The sequence below is a fragment of the Engraulis encrasicolus genome, chromosome 10 (genome assembly GCF_034702125.1).
Source record: "Engraulis encrasicolus isolate BLACKSEA-1 chromosome 10, IST_EnEncr_1.0, whole genome shotgun sequence".
Classification (NCBI taxonomy): Eukaryota; Metazoa; Chordata; class Actinopteri; order Clupeiformes; family Engraulidae; genus Engraulis; species Engraulis encrasicolus.
In genome coordinates, this window is record NC_085866.1 from 10,473,564 (window position 1) to 10,491,627 (window position 18,064).

Below are 18,064 nucleotides of genomic sequence, written 5' to 3' on the forward strand. Positions count from 1 at the left end.
TTTGGGCTACAAGTCTGATGCGATGCCCTAACCACTCATCCATGACTGACTAAACATACCTAACAAATCTGGATGATCACATAACCTCGTTGGTGGAGGTAAATATGGGCCAGGGGAAATGGAATATATTCAGAAAGGTAGGACCGGTATGTCCTCAATTGTAATTCACTTTGGATACAAGTGTCTGCCAAATGTAATAATATTGTAATAATAAAGTGGAAAAAAACATGTTTTGTGTTTACTTGAAAGTTAACTCTATTTGCCACAGGGATGGGGAACCTTTTCCATCAAGGGGCACTTCAAATTCCTCCAAAGGTCATCAAAGTCCTCCGAGGGCCACACTATGAACACAATTTAGGATTTCCCCCTCCACTTTAGACCTATATTGAAGGCAGCCAGCTTCAGAACAGACCCCACCTTCTTTTAATCCCCTGAATATAACTTAATTCTATAGCAAATGTAATTTCGAAGATTCCTTTATAAAATGTGTTATATTTCATGTGAAGCTGTAGAACATTGAAATTATGTTGGGCACAGTCCTGGTACACAGCCCTGGAGACATAGGTTCCCCACCCCTGATCTACCATTTAAGTTTCTTTGATTTGTGCTTGACAGTGACAAGAATGCAATAAAGCTATAACAAGCAGTTTATTAAATTGATATTTTTGAAAATGCATTGGGAGTTTTAGAGTATGCATTTAGTGGGCTAAAACACACATGCCACAGTGGATTTTTATTTGTGTCTGTTGTTGTGTGTACATGTAAACGGATACAAAAATATATCTGCATTTTTAAAAAGTCTGCATATGTGTCACCAGCCCCTAAGTAAGAGGACAAATACTTTTGCACAGCACTGTATGCGCTGCCTGCTTTGTCAAAGTACACCAACCTAACCCCTAGGGGTGCTATTGCAGCATGTGGCAACGTTTGGTAGGGCAGCTTGCAGGACAAAATGGCTAGACACCACTTCAAACACTTGTTGCAAGTTTCCAGCAGCTTATTGACTGGGCTTTCCACCCAGGTTGTGATCCAGGGACGTCCACGTCCTAGATTTTGTTTTTGTACAACAAACTTTTACAGCAGCCGAATGTATCAAACTCCCCTTTGCCCCCTAGGTAAATGTCCCTCAGTGGTGGAACATGCTACCAGAGGCTACAAGACTACGGCCATCTCTCGCAACCTTCAAGGAGCTAGTAAAGACTCTTCTCTTTCATGACTATTTACTACACTAACATCTGTTGGACTATTTTTCTGCACTAAACCCTTCTCTAATACACTAATCCATAAAAAAACAAAAACAACAAAAAAAAGCAAACAAAAAAACTAACCCTTCTTCCCTCATGCCTTATTTCAGGCGGACGTTTGCATGTGTTGTATGCTATGGTTATTATGTCATCCTACGTGCCTCATTTATCTCTCTGTCATCTCATGGACCTGTCAACTGGCACCAGATATTGACCCCCTACCAGCCCTCTACCATGGAGTGGGGGTGGTGGGGCATTTTCTGCACCTGTAACATTTTTATTCACTTTTAGCTTAACATCGCAGTGCCATACAGTCATACCTGCATCATGTACTGTACATCCCTGTACTATGCTATATTCCAAACAGTGTATCTAGTTAAAAAAGAACCCACAGTGGTAATTCAAAAATGCAATTGAATGCAGGGCACTGTACAGTAGCTCCAATCTATTGATATCAATATGTTATTCATAATAAAACAACTGATGCAATGAATGTCACAGTGCTGTCAGAGATGAAATACAATCCCATGACGGAATCATCTGTCAACACTGATTCACTTCACTGGGAGTACATTGTGAATACCATGCCATATATTTCGACACCCCCACACCTACCTAAAACATCCCCTTACCGTCTCCAGTGTCAAGAATAGACCTTGTGTAATGTGTAGGCCTACTGTAAAGCCATGAGATTTACCGCAAATGGAAATTGATATCCATAGTAGTTACCAAGCACTACCTGAAAGTAAGGGAGGAGCTAAACGATTATACCAGCAAAGCTTTTCTATAGATGGGTTCTAGATTATTATTTTCCCCTGGCTGCGCAATCCTAGCTGTGCACAACTCAACCGCTGTCGGTCAAAAGATTAGCTCACGTGGTTGGCTGCCAGTGTCTTGCCCCTCCTCACAACACTGTGTATATAAACAAAAACAAAAAAACATGTAGGCCTATTAAGTGGTTTCTCAAAACAGTATAATAATAACGCATTAATATCTACACTTGTTGTGTTCTTATTCATGTTTAATAGTGAACTTTGCAATATCTCTGTAATGCAATATCTGTGAACATGTTTTCACACATGAATTGCATGTTTAGTGCATACGTAAATAGTAAAAACAGCAGAAGTATAGTTGGTCACACTAGTTATCCAAAACACTAGTGGTCTGGTCTCCGTGTGAGTTGGCTGGAGGTCAGTGTGGGGGTAGGCATGGGCTAAAATTAGCTGTTCTCCTCTATATAGAGAGTGGAGAAGCACACACTCACACACACACACACAAAAACACACGTACACACACACACAGACATAGCACAGGGAGTCAAGCACACCGGTGGAATGGAAGGTACAGTATTATGCAGAATGAAGCGTGCCTCTTGTTGCATGTGGAAAACATTTGACATTCTTCAGTTTTTATATAGTACAAAATGGCTGGAACCTGTTAATAAAGCGGTTTCAAATTTTCAACTTTTATTTTTGAAGTGATAAGCCTGTCACCTTAAGGTGTTATTATAAGGTGTTGCTAAACATTGAAAGTTATATGCAAACAACATTGCCTGTAAATATTGTTTTTAAATGGACAGGAGGTCTTATCTATCTAAATGCTGTGACAGAGCTGTTTTGAGCGCGACCAGAAGCAATAGTTATCGGATAAACTGTTACCTTTAACAGACTGCTTGGAGCAACAGGGACCACTTTAGATTCCCCAGCAGCTGAATGAAATATAGTAGCCATGGCATGTCACAGGGCTTATATGCAGTATGCCCAGCGACCCTTGGGGAAACAATTATGTATATAATTATTTATTATTTGTTGGGTATTCCCTGGCTTGGTTTGTTTTGAATGTTTTAGCATGGCAGTTTTTTCACACTCTAATGAGAAGAGAATGATCCAGAATGTTTTATTCCCTTTCCAAGCACATGTTTCAAGTCATTTAGTAGAAGGTGATACACGTAAATTGCTGATAAGGTACAGTTTGACAAAAGCGTTAATTTCAGTGCCAGACAAGTCCTAGCAGTGAACACAGTTTGTCAGCATGCATTTCATATAAAACAGTTCGCATCATGAATGTAGTAACAGGAAGTTCTGCCGTGTGCTAATGCAGCCAAGCTAGTTCAAACTCAATTACAAACTTCTTTGAAGTGGAAAGTCAAAAGTCAACCTGAGATGGCTGTAGTCCCAGATCTCTCAGGTTGCTAGTTTACGTTTTTAAAAACAACCTTGGAACCAGGGCCGCTGACAGCTTGCACTGGGCCCCAGGGCAAAGTGATCTGAAAGGGTCCCCCACCCAGTACATACAATGTAATGAGAACCCAATTCTGGGGCCCCTCTGTCCCTGGGCCCGGGGCAAATGGGCCAGTCGTCCTCTCTGCTTGGAACTACTGAGTTATGAGAACTGAGTCGTTAATCATGATACCATTGCAGACTGGTCCTGGCATCATGTAAAGGCATGTTGCGCACTATGCGAACACCAGTGCTTACTGCAACGGGACCCACCCTAATGAAATTATTATTTTTTAGACGACCATGTAACATTCATGCCTGAGAAACCATGTACATGAAGAGAAAATTTGCAGAGGAAATTTGTATAGAAGTTTGAGGCATAAAGGACAGAAAACAAAAGCAGTGCAGAATAACAAAACTATTGTCCTCATAAAAATGTTGCTGTTCAGAATTCATCCCTTCCTCTGACCTGTGATCCTAAACCTGTTGTGTGTGTGCCTTCCTTCCTGATGTACTCATACGTTCCCTAGCTGCAGCACTGGATGTTGAGCGGTGTGATTTGCAATGCAAGGCCAACAACACTGAGCACCACACGGAGCTGAATGGTGAGGAGAGGCTGATCGTGCGGAGAGGGAGGCCCTTCTCTGTCCTGCTGCACCTCCGCCAGGCCTCGCAGAAGCCACCAGAGAACCTCACCCTAACAGTGCAAACAGGTAGAAGCACTGTACACAGCAAGTGTGCCCTACAATTATCTAGGGCTGTGGTTCCCAACCTTTATCTTAAGGGACCCATCTTTTTACCATTCTAAGCTTTGGTGACCCAACCGCGTGAGCGCCTGCACGAGAGGGAGTCACATGATACCCACCCTATTTTATTCCTTTATTCTGGTCAAATATATAAATGCTTTGTCATTTATTCAACATCGGCTATTTAAGGTATTTAAAATGAAACCCCAGTTATCGCCAAAAAATATATGGTTGCATTAGCCTCGGTGTACTGCATATCTATTCACAGGTCCAATCCCTTCCCGGGACACTGGCACGAGGACAACCTTTAATGTGGGCAGTGCCATAGACAAGAGCTGCTGGAGCGCCACCATGGCTGCACCAACAGCTCAAACGCTGTCTTTGACCATCAGCTCCCCTGCTGATGCCCCCATCGGGACATACAAGCTTCTCGTGGGACAGTATAATGCCACCACTCTCTGTGAATTCGTGATGCTGTTCAACCCTTGGTGCAGAAGTAAGTGAAGTCAAGTCAGCTTTTATTGTCACTTTCTTCATATGCACAAGAAATTACATTTTCTCTCTATGCCATGCCAAGACATAGACATATACAAGACCGACATATTTTACAGACTGACATAAAGTGCAGGACAGGACAGGTAACAGTGATGGTCTGGTAACAATAAGTGATTAATAATACAGTACAAATGAACATTTAACATTGGACATTGAACATGTACAGAAGATAAGGGAAATATAGAATGTAGACATTACAATAGACAAGTAGTTAATCAGAGTGACCTGTCATTTCACTGACAGGAAATTGTTTGTTCTTAAAAAAAACTCAATTCACTGTATGCAGTTCTCTTTATTTAGATGCATTTTTTCTAAATGAATAAATTAACAGGAGATGCTGTCTTCATGGAGAAAGACGAGGAGAGGCAGGAGTATGTGCTCTCGCAGGACGGTATCATTTATAGGGGCACTCCTCCGCGATTTCAGGAGCTACCATGGGCCTTTGGTCAGGTAAGCCCTCACCTGACACTTACAGTAAAGGTCAATGCATATTCAGAATCATTGTAAAACAAATATATTAGTATTTACAGTAGACAGAGGTTATATTGCATATTATATTATATTATATTATATTATATTATATTATATTATATTATATTATATTATATTAGTGAAAGACACTGATGCAAATGTTGTAATAAAACTGAGTGATTTTGTCAATTCCAAAAACTTCACGCCCTTGTTCAAATGCTATTTTTTTGATATAAAAAGATGACCGAAAGACAAACAATTTCACGAAGTATTTCACTGTACCTACAGCAAGTCTCGTCAAATGACTTTCATTTTGTAATCATCTCTGATGTGTTGCAGTTTGAGACGGGCATTTTGGACATTTGTCTAAGGATCCTTGATGAAAACCCAAAGTTTATCCATGATGCAGATCAGGACTGCTTAAACAGAAGGGACCCAGTGTACGTGACCAGAGTGCTGAGTGCAATGGTGAGATACTTTGACGATTGAAAAATGGTGAAATGGTTGGAAAATTGCAACTTGACCAAAACGTGTACTGATGTCGCCAAAACGGGGCCTTGTCACATGACTAAAGCTTGCATGCACAATATGTTTACAGACAAATGCGGCACACCTTTACAGTTGATAGTAACACACGTTGCAAAGGGTCCAGATAAGTTGTCGCTGCATTGTAACTGTTTGGTCAAGACTTCACTGGCATCATTCCTCCCACATTTAGATCAACAGCTCTGATGACAAAGGCGTGCTGACAGGGAACTGGTCAGGAGATTATTCCCTCGGAGTGAAGCCCACCTTCTGGACCGGCAGTGGAGACATCCTCCGCAAGTGGCACGACACCAACTGCAGGCCCGTGCTCTATGGCCAATGCTGGGTTTTTGCAGCAGTGGCCTGCACAGGTACCACAACCGCCGTGTCACACCAAACACAGTACAATCTCGTATTTCACATCTTATCATGTCCTCATATCATCATATTATTTCATGTCATATTACATCATATCATATCATAGATAATATATCATATTTATATCATATCGTATACAGTACATATACTGTATGTACAGGTTCTGCCAAAGGGCCAGTCCCATAGCCCCATGCTACCGTACTGTATGAGGCTTCGGGAGGGAGGTTCACTAATGTTCCACGCCACACTCTGCTAGTTGGCCTCCGTTACACTCTCCCCACTAAACCAAACCCCCCATCCCGTATCAACGGCACCAGCGTGAACAAGGTGTTCCTGCACAGCTCATCCCCCTCAGGGCCGTGAACCTACCACCTCGTAAACGTACCGGGTTTCTGCAATGGGAGGCACAGTACGAGACCACTGAGCTAAAGGGTCGGTCCTATACATGTGTTTGTAAACACGATGTTGTGAGGAGGGGCAAGACACTGGCAGCCAACCACGTGAGCTAATTTGTTGACTGACAGCGGTTTCCAACAATCAGAGGTTGAGTTGTGCGCAGTTAGTTTCGCGCAGTCAGGGGAAAACAAACATTTAGAACCCATGTATAGCCCAATGCTACCGCACTGTAGTGAGGCTTCAGGAGGGAGGTTTACTATAACGTTCCACGCCACACTCTGCTAGTTGGCCTCCGTTACACATGTTTTCTGTTGTATGTATGATCCAAGTCTCCAGATCGCTGGGCATCCCGTGTCGAGTGGTCACCAACTTTGGCTCAGCTCACGACACTGACGGCAACCTCCTGATTGAGCACATCTATGATGACAATAGTGAAGACATTGGGGATGACTCCATATGGTAAGCCTCATAGATACTGCTCTCGATGCACAGTGTGTCATACAGACCGCAATTTGCACACTAAATGTCTACTTGAGCGTAATCAGTCTCTGAGCTGTGTGTGATGTGGCTGTGTCCACAGGAACTTCCATGTGTGGATAGACAGCTGGATGACTCGTCCTGACGTAAAAGAAGGCTTTGGTGGTTGGCAAGCCAGCGACCCAACTCCTCAAGAACGCAGTGATGGTAATGAATGGGAACAAGTGGTTTGAATTATAGGGGGAAGCCATTGCATAAGGGGTCTTACACACTAGGGCGGTAAAGCATCGCGGAACGACCACGATTTTTAACATGGTCTTGGAATGATCTGGCAATGTAGGCTACAACAAAAAATCTATGTTTCATTGTGGTAAGTCAGAAGTCAGACGTTCAGCCCTACAGCAGCCGTATTTGGCTTTCTATTTTTATAGGCCTACATCTGTAGAACTCACGTTGCGAGTTGCGACAGATGCTGCCGTTTCTCTCATGAACAGCAGAGGGCACACTTCCGAAAATGCAAGCAAAAGCCTGTAAATGGCGCTTTGGACTATGAATGGTCGGCCACATTTTAATGGTTCTCGCGCCAAATGCGCCAAAATGTGCACATTAAGTATGCAGAGCCCTTTAGTTACCTCTCTCTGTAGTGCCCTTGAGCAAGGCACCTAACCCCCACATTGCTCCAGGGACTGTTTCTTTGGACAGAAGTGTCAGCTATGTAATGTAATGAAATGTAATGAATTGTGATGCAGTGGCTGTATTTTTGCTGTATTTATTGAAATTGAAACATCCATCTGTTTTTCCAACTTAACTGTGAAACATGCATTACAATGCTTTGTTTCACAAAATGTTTCACTCCTGATGAGTCATCAGTGATGACAGGCAAAAGATACACTTGTATCTATTGACATTGAAAATACACTAGGTCCCTGTACTGTGTTCTGTACAGCTAAAACTGGTTCTTAGTATTTATATTGTATGTATGAGTAATGAACCATTGGTCTGCCACGCAGGTATTTTCTGCTGTGGGCCAGTTCCGGTGACAGCAATCAAAGAGGGTGAGCTGACGATTAAATACGATGCTCCGTTTGTGTACGCTGAAGTGAATGCTGACGTTGTGACACTGGTCAGGCTGAAAAATGGCAAGACTGTGAAGATCAGTGAAGACACCACAGAGTGCGGTCGTAACATCAGCACCAAGGCCGTCGGCAAGGATGAACGAAATGACATTACAAACGTCTACAAATATCCTGAAGGTAGGCTGCAATAAAATGTTCTTTGGAATTATTTAAACTTCAGTTGTGTGTAGGGCCTATAAACGGGAACAGTTGTTTTGGTAATTAATACAATTTGGTAATTGTAAAGACATTTCATACTTTTTGGTTACAGAGAAAAGCGTCAATGTTACCAAATGTTTGAATAACACACAAACACACGGTCATCAACTGACAAATGAAGGCTAAAAATAGTTTTTTTTTAGATTTGACCATGAGCAATACATGATATACCATGAAACAAGTTTTTATTGAAATGTTTTGTTCTTATTTGAAAATCAAATGAAGCTGGATACAGAGGCCACTTTAATGCCACTCTTTACCAAAATGGTTGATAGTTGTACTGGGATAGTATTTCATGGAATTTCATATATAATTGGGGCACTACAAAAACAGTGCACAGGGCACCTGTCATTCCTATCACGTCACATGGTACAGTATATATACAGTAAGCAATACCGTTTGGAGGCCTTGATGCCATATCATTTTCATGAATTGCTCAGGAAAATAGATTTCCAAATATTCTGTGTAATGCAGTGGTTCTCAACCTTTTTTGAACAAACGCCCCCTTGGCATCATCACAAGCCTCCCAACGCCCCCTTGACCTCATCATAAGCCTGACAATGACCTCCTTAGTATTAACTTATGGCCCGCAATGGCAGCTAAGCACTGCCCCCTCTCAGCTGTATCCTTCTCAACAGCCCAACCCCCCCTAGAGCTCCCCAACGCCCCCTGGGGAGGTGTACCGCCGCCGTTGAGAAACAGTGTAATGGATCTTGTATCCTTTTGGGTGTGTGCACTGCACTGTGTTTCAGGCTCCAAGGAGGAGAGGTCTGTGTATGAGAAGGCCAAGCACCACAACAAGCTCCTGCAGAAGGGAGAGGAACCCGGGGTTCACATCAAAATAAAGATTGCCAAGTCAACCATGATCGGCACTGACTTTGAGGTCTCTGCCATTGTCAGGAATAATTCGCCCGCTCCAAAAACCTTTCTCCTGATGTTCTATGCCCGGGTACTGAATTACAACGGAAGAATTGGAGACACCTGTGGATTTGCCGATGCTCCAGAGCTCAAGATTGAACCCGCTCAAGGTTAGTGGCACAACGCGATTCTAAATGAATAACTGTGAGTCTGACAAAAAGACACATTTATCTGGGAGATATTAATGTAATGGCATGAATTTAATTATGGTTTTAAAGACCATGCCATATGAAAACAAATCAATTGTTTTTGCATGTTGACATGAAAGGATACTTAATGTTAGTTAACCCATAGACGCCTAAGGCACCTACAAAAAAGGGTGAATGCCTGAGCCCTTTTTAAGAAAAGCTGCATCCAGCTTATAAAAACCTAAATATATCAGCTTCTGAAGCACATAAAAATATGCACTAAGTTGCATTTAAACGCTAAGACCCTCATCTTTCATTAGAATGTGGTCATTCATCTCAAACAAGCAGAGATTTTTAATAAAGTTGTCTCAAATCTCATGAGCCTGAATGTTGCGTAATGCAGCTCTAGGCGTCAGGGCCAATGTTACGCAACGCAACATCAGGCATCAATGGGTTAATGCTTTATTTTCGATTTCCTTTTTTGATAATTGATGTTCCTTTTTGTTTTGATTATCTACACAGAGACCACAACCCCTATGAAAGTGGAGTATGCCCTGTACGGCCCCACCATCACAGATGAGAGGTTGATCAAGCTCAAGGTCCTTCTTATCGACTCAGAAACGAGGCAGTTCCACAAGACTGACAAAACCATTGTTCTGGACTCACCTAAGATGCTTATCAATGTAAGAAAAAAAACCTAGCCTTGGTAGCCTCCTACTGCAGCTGGGGTCGCCGGCGACCCTATTTACTTGCTGAAAATGCTTAACTACATCATAACAACATTGCTATGACATTACAGAGAGCTGATAGTGCTGCGCTAAGGGGTTAAAATATTATTGATAAAAATGCTGTTTTCAGCCGCCATAATCTGTTTTCAGTATAAAATCCGCCGAAGGAGTTAGGCTATAAGGAGCTGGCCTTTTCTGTAGCTTGACATTTTGTTCCTCAACAAATCAACCAAAAACTGGTGAATACCTTGAGGAAATAAGCTCCAAAACCAATTGTTGTTGCTTAGACATTAACTGCTTTGGAAGAATTGATTCAGTAAAAGAATCTTCACAGGCCTACTGAAATTGTTTTGAAGCTGTACACACTATAACATACATTGGGATTTGGGGAGATCCTAAATGACAACCAATCTTTCTTGTATTATTTAAACTCAAATGTGGAAATGAATTTTCATTTTGCCAAGTTTACATGTAATACATGCAGCATTGAGGTGGAAACTATATTATTTCTACATCCAATCATATGATCATATAATGCTTGGCCTAGCCCCTGGGCAGCCTCTTGACATGATGTCTGGTTTAGTTTGTGTGTGTGTGTGTGTGTGTGTGTGTGTGTGTGTGTGTGTGTGTGTGTGTGTGTGTGTGTGTGTGTGTGTGTGTGTGTGTGTGTGTGTGTGTGTGTGTGTGTGTGCTTGTGTGTGTCTTTACTCGTTATTTACTCTTTATTTACTCTTAAAAAAAAAACTAACCCCTCTTTGCAACTGCACTTGTTGTTCTGTATATTTCCAGTGCACTTTGTATTTGCTTGTGATGTTGGCTTGATTATGTCCTCTTTTGAAAGTCGCTTTGGTTATAAAGCGTCTGCCAAATGCAATGTAATGTAATGTAATGATCCAGTAGATGAGTCTGCATTTGTGCTTGACTTCTGAGAAGACTCATGATGTGACGTTTCCTTTGACAGATTGTTGGTATACCGAAGGTAAACCAGAAACTGACTGCCGATATCACGCTCCTGAATCCACTGCCCGTACCGTTGCAGGAGTGCTTCTTCACAATAAAAGGAATTCATCTCACTGATGAAAAAAGTATTATACAAAAGTAAGAAAAAGCCATTCACATAGAAAATGTCATTCACATTCAGTTTCTAGGGTACACTCAGGCAATGATTCCCAACCATGTACATCAGTGAGTACAGTGAGGGTATGTGGGAAAATGTAATAATAAGTATTATTCACTAAGTCTGGCATCCGAGCATTTTTGTGCAAGTGTCAACATTCCGCTATATAGACATGGAGGAAAACGTGGAGGTGGTGCTCTTGATGACAAAATACAAAATTGGATACATTGTACCATTCTAGTAGAGTCTACTTGTCTCATGCTGTAGAACCTTGTGGTGAGGCGAAGCGTTCTTAAACTCCAATGCTTTGTCATTATTCCTACTTTATTTACACATGTCATGTGACATTGTGTTGCCACGAGCACCGCCATTTTAACATGGGGGGAAACTCAGGTAACACAGGTCTGTCTGCATAGCAGATAAGTGATTGTGACGACACTTCATTGTGAATGGAGCATATCACATTAGGGTCAAAGGTCTATGCATGAGTGAGGGGGTAGGGCCTACTCATGGTATGTCAAAAAAAGGCTGAGAGAGTAAGCAAGACAAAAAGGTTGGGAAACACAGCAGTAGCCAGCAAAGTACTATACTGTGTGCTGTTAAAGTAGCATAAAACATCAAAAAAACGTATCTGTGCATGCATGGTCATATGATGTGTGTGTGTGTGTGTGTGTGTGTGTGTGTGTGTGTGTGTGTGTGTGTGTGTGTGTGTGTGTGTGTGTGTGTGTGTGTGTGTGTGTGTGTGTGTGTGAGTGAGTGAGTGTGTGTGAGTGTGTGTGTGTGTGAGAGAGAGAGAGAGAGAGAGAGAGAGAGAGAGAGAGAGAGAGAGAGAGAGAGAGAGAGAGAGAGTTGCCAGATTGGGCTGCTTCCCGCCCAATTGGGCTGCTTAGGATGGCCGTGTGCGGTAAAAAAAATGGCATTTAGCAGAAAAACCCGTCCAATTTTTGCCATAGAAATCAATAGAATTGGGCGGGATTTTGTGCTTCTAGCCGGATTTTGAGTATTTTTTGGGCTGGAAATCATCAGACTCATCTGGCAACCCTAGAGAGAGAGAGAGAGAGAGAGAGAGAGAGAGAGAGAGAGAGAGAGAGAGAGAGAGAGAGAGAGAGAGAGATTAAAACCCAACCTTTAATGGAACTTTTTCTTTGTGTATTTACAGAATTGGAACAGTGGCACCCAAGGACTATGCAGCAACTAAAATTGAATTTGTACCCACTTCACCTGGGAGAAATAAACTGGTTGTTGCTTTTAATAGTGATAAATTGGGTAGTATTACAGCGTATGAAAGCATTGTCATATCCAACTAAGATTAAGGCCTGTGTCATGTAGACTGATCCACATGAAAGTGATCCATCATTAAAATGCTAAAACAAAGTGTTGCAATGTTTTGATCATTTACAGTGTAACATTGTATGTCATTGAAAACAAAATAGACTCGAGGGCTTTAATTGAGTTTTGTGTGGGTTGTTTCCCCCCTGAATGTAGGCCTATAGGCTTTGCTATTCCAATGCTCAGATTGCCCAATAATCTCTTCCATGAGCCAAATTTACATTTAGGCCTAACTCTTGTTCTGTGATTCCCAGACATGTTGAATATCTTCAGATAGACAGAATATGAAGCAGCAAAAACTAGTGATCATTCCTGTCCTGTCCCATTGATAGTTTCCCGTCTTCCTGTGACACCCATACGTCGATTGGATATGGGATGACGTATGCAAATCTCGCGCACCTACTGCTACTGTTCTTCTTCAGTGCAGAATCCACCTACGAGGAGTGCTAGAGATGGTAAATAAGGACAATTGCGTCATGGGGTTAATATTATCAACACATCTGAAAGTCAATTTTGACAGTTAACAATCACATCCAAGTGCGCTGTTTCGTGGCATCCACTGTATAAAATAAGTTAATTTGGTTTCGTCCTGCCTTGACGGCCTGCAACAGGAAATCCTCGGGCTAACCTGTGGTGTCAAAGCCGAGGAAGGAGGAGCTTCAACGGGGAAATATCTACGGCGTTAACCCTGGAAACCCTGTCTGCTTGCGACACAGACGCTAGCCGATGGACACGGAAAAGAAATGCAGTATGTGTTACAAATGCCAACTCTGAGAGTTACTGTCGGTCGAGGTGTCATACTTTTTTGCTAACTGCCAGTCTGTCTAAGATCAAAAAACAGACACTTGACACTAGCCAGTCCTAGCTAACATTAGCTTTCTAGCTGCGCTGACCAAAGTTTTCTTTTCGCAACAGACGGCTTTGTCTGTTAGCTACGTAAAGAGTGCAACAAAAGCAATATGCTATTTTAGCCATTAACGTAGTATGTGCTGCTCAGACATTTTGTGTATGCCGTGAATTAGTTGACAGCTGGCCCAAGTATGTTCAGCTAGCCATAATAGCTAGGTTAGCACAACCTAGCAAACAGTCTTCTCAAACTTGTCTGGTTGATCTTCCTGTCAAGTGTTATTCTGGAAGACAGATATGACCAACGTAGTTTGTTGATCAAATATTCTCGCCAGGTAATTATAAATTGTGTCATAGATTATCACTGCTTTTCGGGTTGCTTTCTGACCCTAGTTAGGGAGTGGACACAGTTGTTCATGATTAGTGACAGGTTTCGAAATACTCGTTTCAGCAAGTCATCTTGTTATCTGTAGGTGTAGCAACCTTGGACCAAATATCAGTCCCCAGTGGAAACCGTAAACCATTGTTATAAGGGTTCCTTTAAAGTTTACAGGTGTGAACACATAGCTACAGTTGCTGAGTATCCTATACAAACATCGTTGAAAAGTTTGTTCCGACTCCAACATGTGCCATGTCAGCGACGTCCGATCTTGGGAAATAGGTTGCGCATAAATTGCGTAGGTAAATAATATTTGGCTGGGCGTAGTATTTAATAGCTATTTCTCCTGGCGAATGAAACCCCACATCTCCAATTGGATGCCATGATCTGCCATTTACGTCTTTAGCCATTGTGGCTGTTGACATTGTGTAGCTGCTGGAACTTTGAAAGGGCTTGTCAGTTCCTGGTGGTGACGTGCAAGAAGACAACACTCGGCATAATGAATCGCTACCTACCCGTGGCCCGTCAGCACTTTCTGAGCGCACTAGCCAGCACCAGTGTAGTAGTGAAGTCCATCTGTGCAACAGTGCTCCTACTTTACCTTCTGTCATGGGCAGTGGACACATCGTACGCTCTTGGCGTGACACCTGGATTCCTTTTTCCTCCGAACTTTTGGGTGTGGACACTGATAACGCATGCTGTAGTGGAGCGTCACATTTGGGGCGTCGTGGTCAATGTGGCCACGGTGATGGTGTCAGGTCGCCTGCTCGAGCCCCTGTGGGGAGCTCTGGAGCTCCTGATCTTCTTCGCCGTCGTCAACGTCTCAGCGGGTGTCCTGGTTGGCCTCTCTTACCTCTTCACCTACGCCGCCACATTTGATTTGGACTACCTGTTTGCCGTGCGGATGTACGGGGCTCCTGGCTTCCTTGGCGGGGTCCTGGTTGCCTTGAAGCAGACAGCTGGGGACACGACAGTGCTGCGCATGCCGCAGGTGCGACTGAAGGCGGCGCCGGCTCTGGTTCTGCTGGTCCTGGCGGTGCTGCGGCTGGCCGGGCTCCTGGAGACGGCCGCACCTCTGGCCGCCTGCTCGTACGGTGCCTTGGTGGGATGGGTGTACCTGCGGTTCTACCAGCGGCACAGCCGGGGCCGTGGAGACATGTCGGACCACTTTGCCTTTGCGTCCTTCTTCCCGGAGGCTCTGCAGCCGGCCGTGGGGCTGGTGGCGACCCTGGTCCATGCGGCCCTCGTCAAGATGAAGCTGTGCAGGAAGATGGTGAAGCGGTATGACGTGGGGGCCCCCTCCTCCATCACCATCAGCCTCCCTGGCACTGATCCACAGGACGCAGAGAGGAGAAGGTAAGAGATGAGCTGCTCAGATTGTGGTCATGAAAAGAAGGAAAGTCAGCACACAGTTGCTGCTCCCAATTTATTAACACCAGCTGTGGTGTAATGGTTAGGGAGTTGCAAGGTTGCGAGTTCAATCCCCACCCTTACCAATCCCTTCCTCCCTCCTTGGCTGAAGTGCCCTTGAGCAAGGCACCCTGCCCCACATTGCTCCAGGGACTGTAACCAATACCCTGTGATATATGTTAGTCGCTTTGGATAAAAGCATTCGCTAAAAGTAATTTAATGTTACACAACCTGTCTTCATCAGGTATTGGACACCTGTAAGACACGTGATGGAGGCAGAGGTCGAAATGTTGTGTTGATGGAGCAGCAACTGTTTGTGGACTTTCCTTTTTTCCCTTTCATGACTACTTCTGATCCTGGTCTGTCTAAACTTGACATGCATGCATTCTCACACTACTTTAAGGCAAGTGGTTAGGTTAGCCACTAATTGGTCATTAACTAGCAGCCAGCAGATAGCTCGAAATTACCTAAAGCTAATCAGAGGACATTTTTTTTTTTTGCAGTATGTGTGATTGGTCAGTGAAAGTAATGCTAACAACAAGGCGTATTAAAGTCATCTTATGTTTCGGTTTACAGACAGCTGGCGTTGAAGGCCCTGAATGAGCGGCTGAAGCGCGTGGAAGACCAGTCTGCCTGGCCCAACATGGAGGATGAGGAGGATGACGATGAGGACGAGGTGCGGACGGACGCTCCTCTGCTGCCCTCTCGCGACACCCCCGCACCAGCCACCGGCACCGGCTCCAGCCAGAACCCTGCTGCACAAGAGTCCAGCATCATCAGCTTTGAGGACGCCCCCTCCCACTCCTAACACACACACGCACAAAGATCGAAGCAAATTACATTGACATGCTCAGGCTGACACACAACGGAGTACGTTGAGGACACACTCACACCTGCACACACATACCAAAACACATGCACACAAACGTCCGAACACACAAATTCATACATGAAACACACAAAACGTCTGCTTGCAAAGGCCGTTCAGCTTGTGAGTTGAGACTGGACGAAATACTGTGGTTTCTTCACCGTTTAAAAAAATTGCGTCAGTGGCTTTCGAAATGTAATCCCAGAACAGAAATTACTGTAAAGACAGGTCTCCTCCTGGTTGTGTGTATCCTGTGGACAGAAGGGTTGATGGGACTCTCTCTCCCCTCTTTACCGTGTACTTCAAAAAGAGTAGATGGTGATCACTCTTCCCTTGTGAAATGATTTCACAGACTGGATAAAGAACTGTGTCCACATTTTAGCGGTTCTGTGCTTACTACTAAATTAAATGCTTATGACCAAGAAGAAAGTAGTTATTGTTCATCAAAGGTTTTCTTTCCCCTACAACTTGTCTCGACGTATGGAAACATCATGGACAGTCAAGAGTGTCTTGTATCGCACAGGTTTTTGTGGATAATACCGCTCCCCATTTGTTTCTCATATGCAGTAATGTTTTCAGTAGTCTGTGTGTGTGTGTGTGTGCGCGCGTGTGTGTGCGCGCGTGTGTGTGTGTGCGTGCGTGCGTGCGCGCGCGTGTGTGTGTGTGTGTTTTATAATAAGTGAGAGACTGTGACTGATGTGGGTAGGTGGTGTTAATGGGACACTTTTTTTGTATGCACACTACAAATTGTTTGGCTTGCGAAGGAGGTCTTGGCGTTTGATAGCAATACAGTAACAGATCCAGCTCAGAGTTAGATTTTTTTTGTTTGTTTGTTTGATTTCAATTCACTCATCTTGTGTTTCTGAGAGTAAAAATAGTAATACAGAATAAAGTTCTGTGTTGTGAGCTAATATGATATTTTGGTGGGACTTTAATGTATGGGAGGTGTTTGTGCACGTGTGCTTGTGTGTGCGGCGCGCGTGTGTGTATTATGCTCAGAGAGGGTTTATTTGGTCAACGCAGCATTAGTCTAGAGGCAAATGTGAGGCATTTGTTTATCGCCTTAAGCAAACAAATTCCACTCTCTCTGAGCCCTCAGTGTCCTCTTGTTTCTGTTTTCTTTTTTTTTGTCCTTTTCTTTATCTGTGAGAATCTTGGTTCCTTACCACCTCTGAAACGTCTACTATGTTCCCTGTATGGTATGTTTATTTTTACAATGGCTGCTGTGTGAGGTCTCGGTCTGTGGGATGTTTTGACTTAAAGGGTGCATTCCAATATGCAACCTTGCGTTGTCCACTTGTGCTTCTGGCGTCACGTTTTGTTGATGCCCCACCTCCGTTAAGAAAACAGTTAAGTTTCCCCGCTGTCAGCCTAGCCAAAAACATTTTTTCGGGGACTATTCTTCATTCACCATCCAGTTTGCAAATGATAAAATGAGTTTACAATTGAGCTTGTGCGAGATATCGAAATATAAGGCTGTTGTCAGCGATGTCATCATGACATATTACTTCCTGGTACGAGGCCACAAGCACAGTGGAGGACGCAAGGTTGCATATTGGAATGCACTCAAAGAGTGAAAAGAGGAGTAGAGCTGGGGCTGCTGGAGATGGCTGCCTGTGTCCTCAGCTGCTGTCCAGTTGAGGTTTGGTGGTGTTGCAGGGCTCTGTGCTGCTGGTGTGTGCACCTCCTCTGTCTCTATCTTCATCGCTCTCCCTGTACAAACACAAAATAAATCCTGAATGATGAGCTCCAGATGCTTTTTTCCAGCGCCATGCTAAAGAGCTCCGAATATGATCTGTTGACATAATAGTTGGGGTAATATAGTTGTTTTGTTGGGCATAACAGTTTATTATATCATCAATCATTCATAAGAGTGATTATAATTTGTACAAAGTAACAAACACCACTGTTGGCTAACCTTACCCTGCTTTAAATGGCTTCATGGTCTGCCCATGAAGTGGTCAACACCATGTTAATCCATAACGGGTGAGTAAGT

General features: G+C 43.5%; 2 protein-coding genes across 3 annotated transcripts; both read left to right on the plus strand.

Moving 5' to 3' along the window:
* The first annotated feature begins 986 nt into the window (after window positions 1-986).
* tgm2a (transglutaminase 2, C polypeptide A) lies at window positions 987-12,610 on the plus strand. Of its 2 annotated transcripts, none has more exons than XM_063208010.1 (13): window positions 987-1,193; window positions 3,994-4,176; window positions 4,478-4,705; window positions 5,096-5,214; window positions 5,575-5,703; window positions 5,954-6,131; window positions 6,864-6,993; window positions 7,115-7,218; window positions 8,022-8,264; window positions 9,098-9,373; window positions 9,914-10,074; window positions 11,081-11,217; window positions 12,396-12,610. In XM_063208010.1, exons 1-13 carry the CDS (start codon window positions 1,088-1,090, stop codon window positions 12,541-12,543), a joined length of 2,142 nt encoding a protein of 713 aa, XP_063064080.1. In that variant the 5' UTR covers window positions 987-1,087; the 3' UTR covers window positions 12,544-12,610. The 2 variants fall into 2 exon arrangements, with proteins under 2 accessions (XP_063064080.1, XP_063064081.1); XM_063208011.1 differs by lacking the exon at window positions 987-1,193 and adding an exon at window positions 2,492-2,585.
* Window positions 12,611-12,983: 373 nt separating this feature from the next.
* Window positions 12,984-16,686, plus strand: tmem115 (transmembrane protein 115). The gene is made up of 3 exons (XM_063208013.1): window positions 12,984-13,020; window positions 13,177-15,146; window positions 15,777-16,686. Exons 2-3 carry the CDS (start codon window positions 14,290-14,292, stop codon window positions 16,006-16,008), a joined length of 1,089 nt encoding a protein of 362 aa, XP_063064083.1. The 5' UTR covers window positions 12,984-13,020; window positions 13,177-14,289; the 3' UTR covers window positions 16,009-16,686.
* The last annotated feature ends 1,378 nt before the right edge of the window (window positions 16,687-18,064 follow it).

Coding starts and splice junctions, on each gene's coding strand:
- tmem115 (XM_063208013.1), top strand. CDS start 14,290: ATGAATCGCTACCTACCCGTGGCCCGTCAGCACTTTCTGAGCGCACTA. Junction 15,147..15,776: donor CAGGACGCAGAGAGGAGAAG/GTAAGAGATGAG, acceptor TTCGGTTTACAG/ACAGCTGGCGTTGAAGGCCC.
- tgm2a (XM_063208010.1), top strand. CDS start 1,088: ATGTATCAAACTCCCCTTTGCCCCCTAGGTAAATGTCCCTCAGTGGTG. Junction 4,706..5,095: donor GTTCAACCCTTGGTGCAGAA/GTAAGTGAAGTC, acceptor ATAAATTAACAG/GAGATGCTGTCTTCATGGAG. Junction 7,219..8,021: donor TCCTCAAGAACGCAGTGATG/GTAATGAATGGG, acceptor TCTGCCACGCAG/GTATTTTCTGCTGTGGGCCA.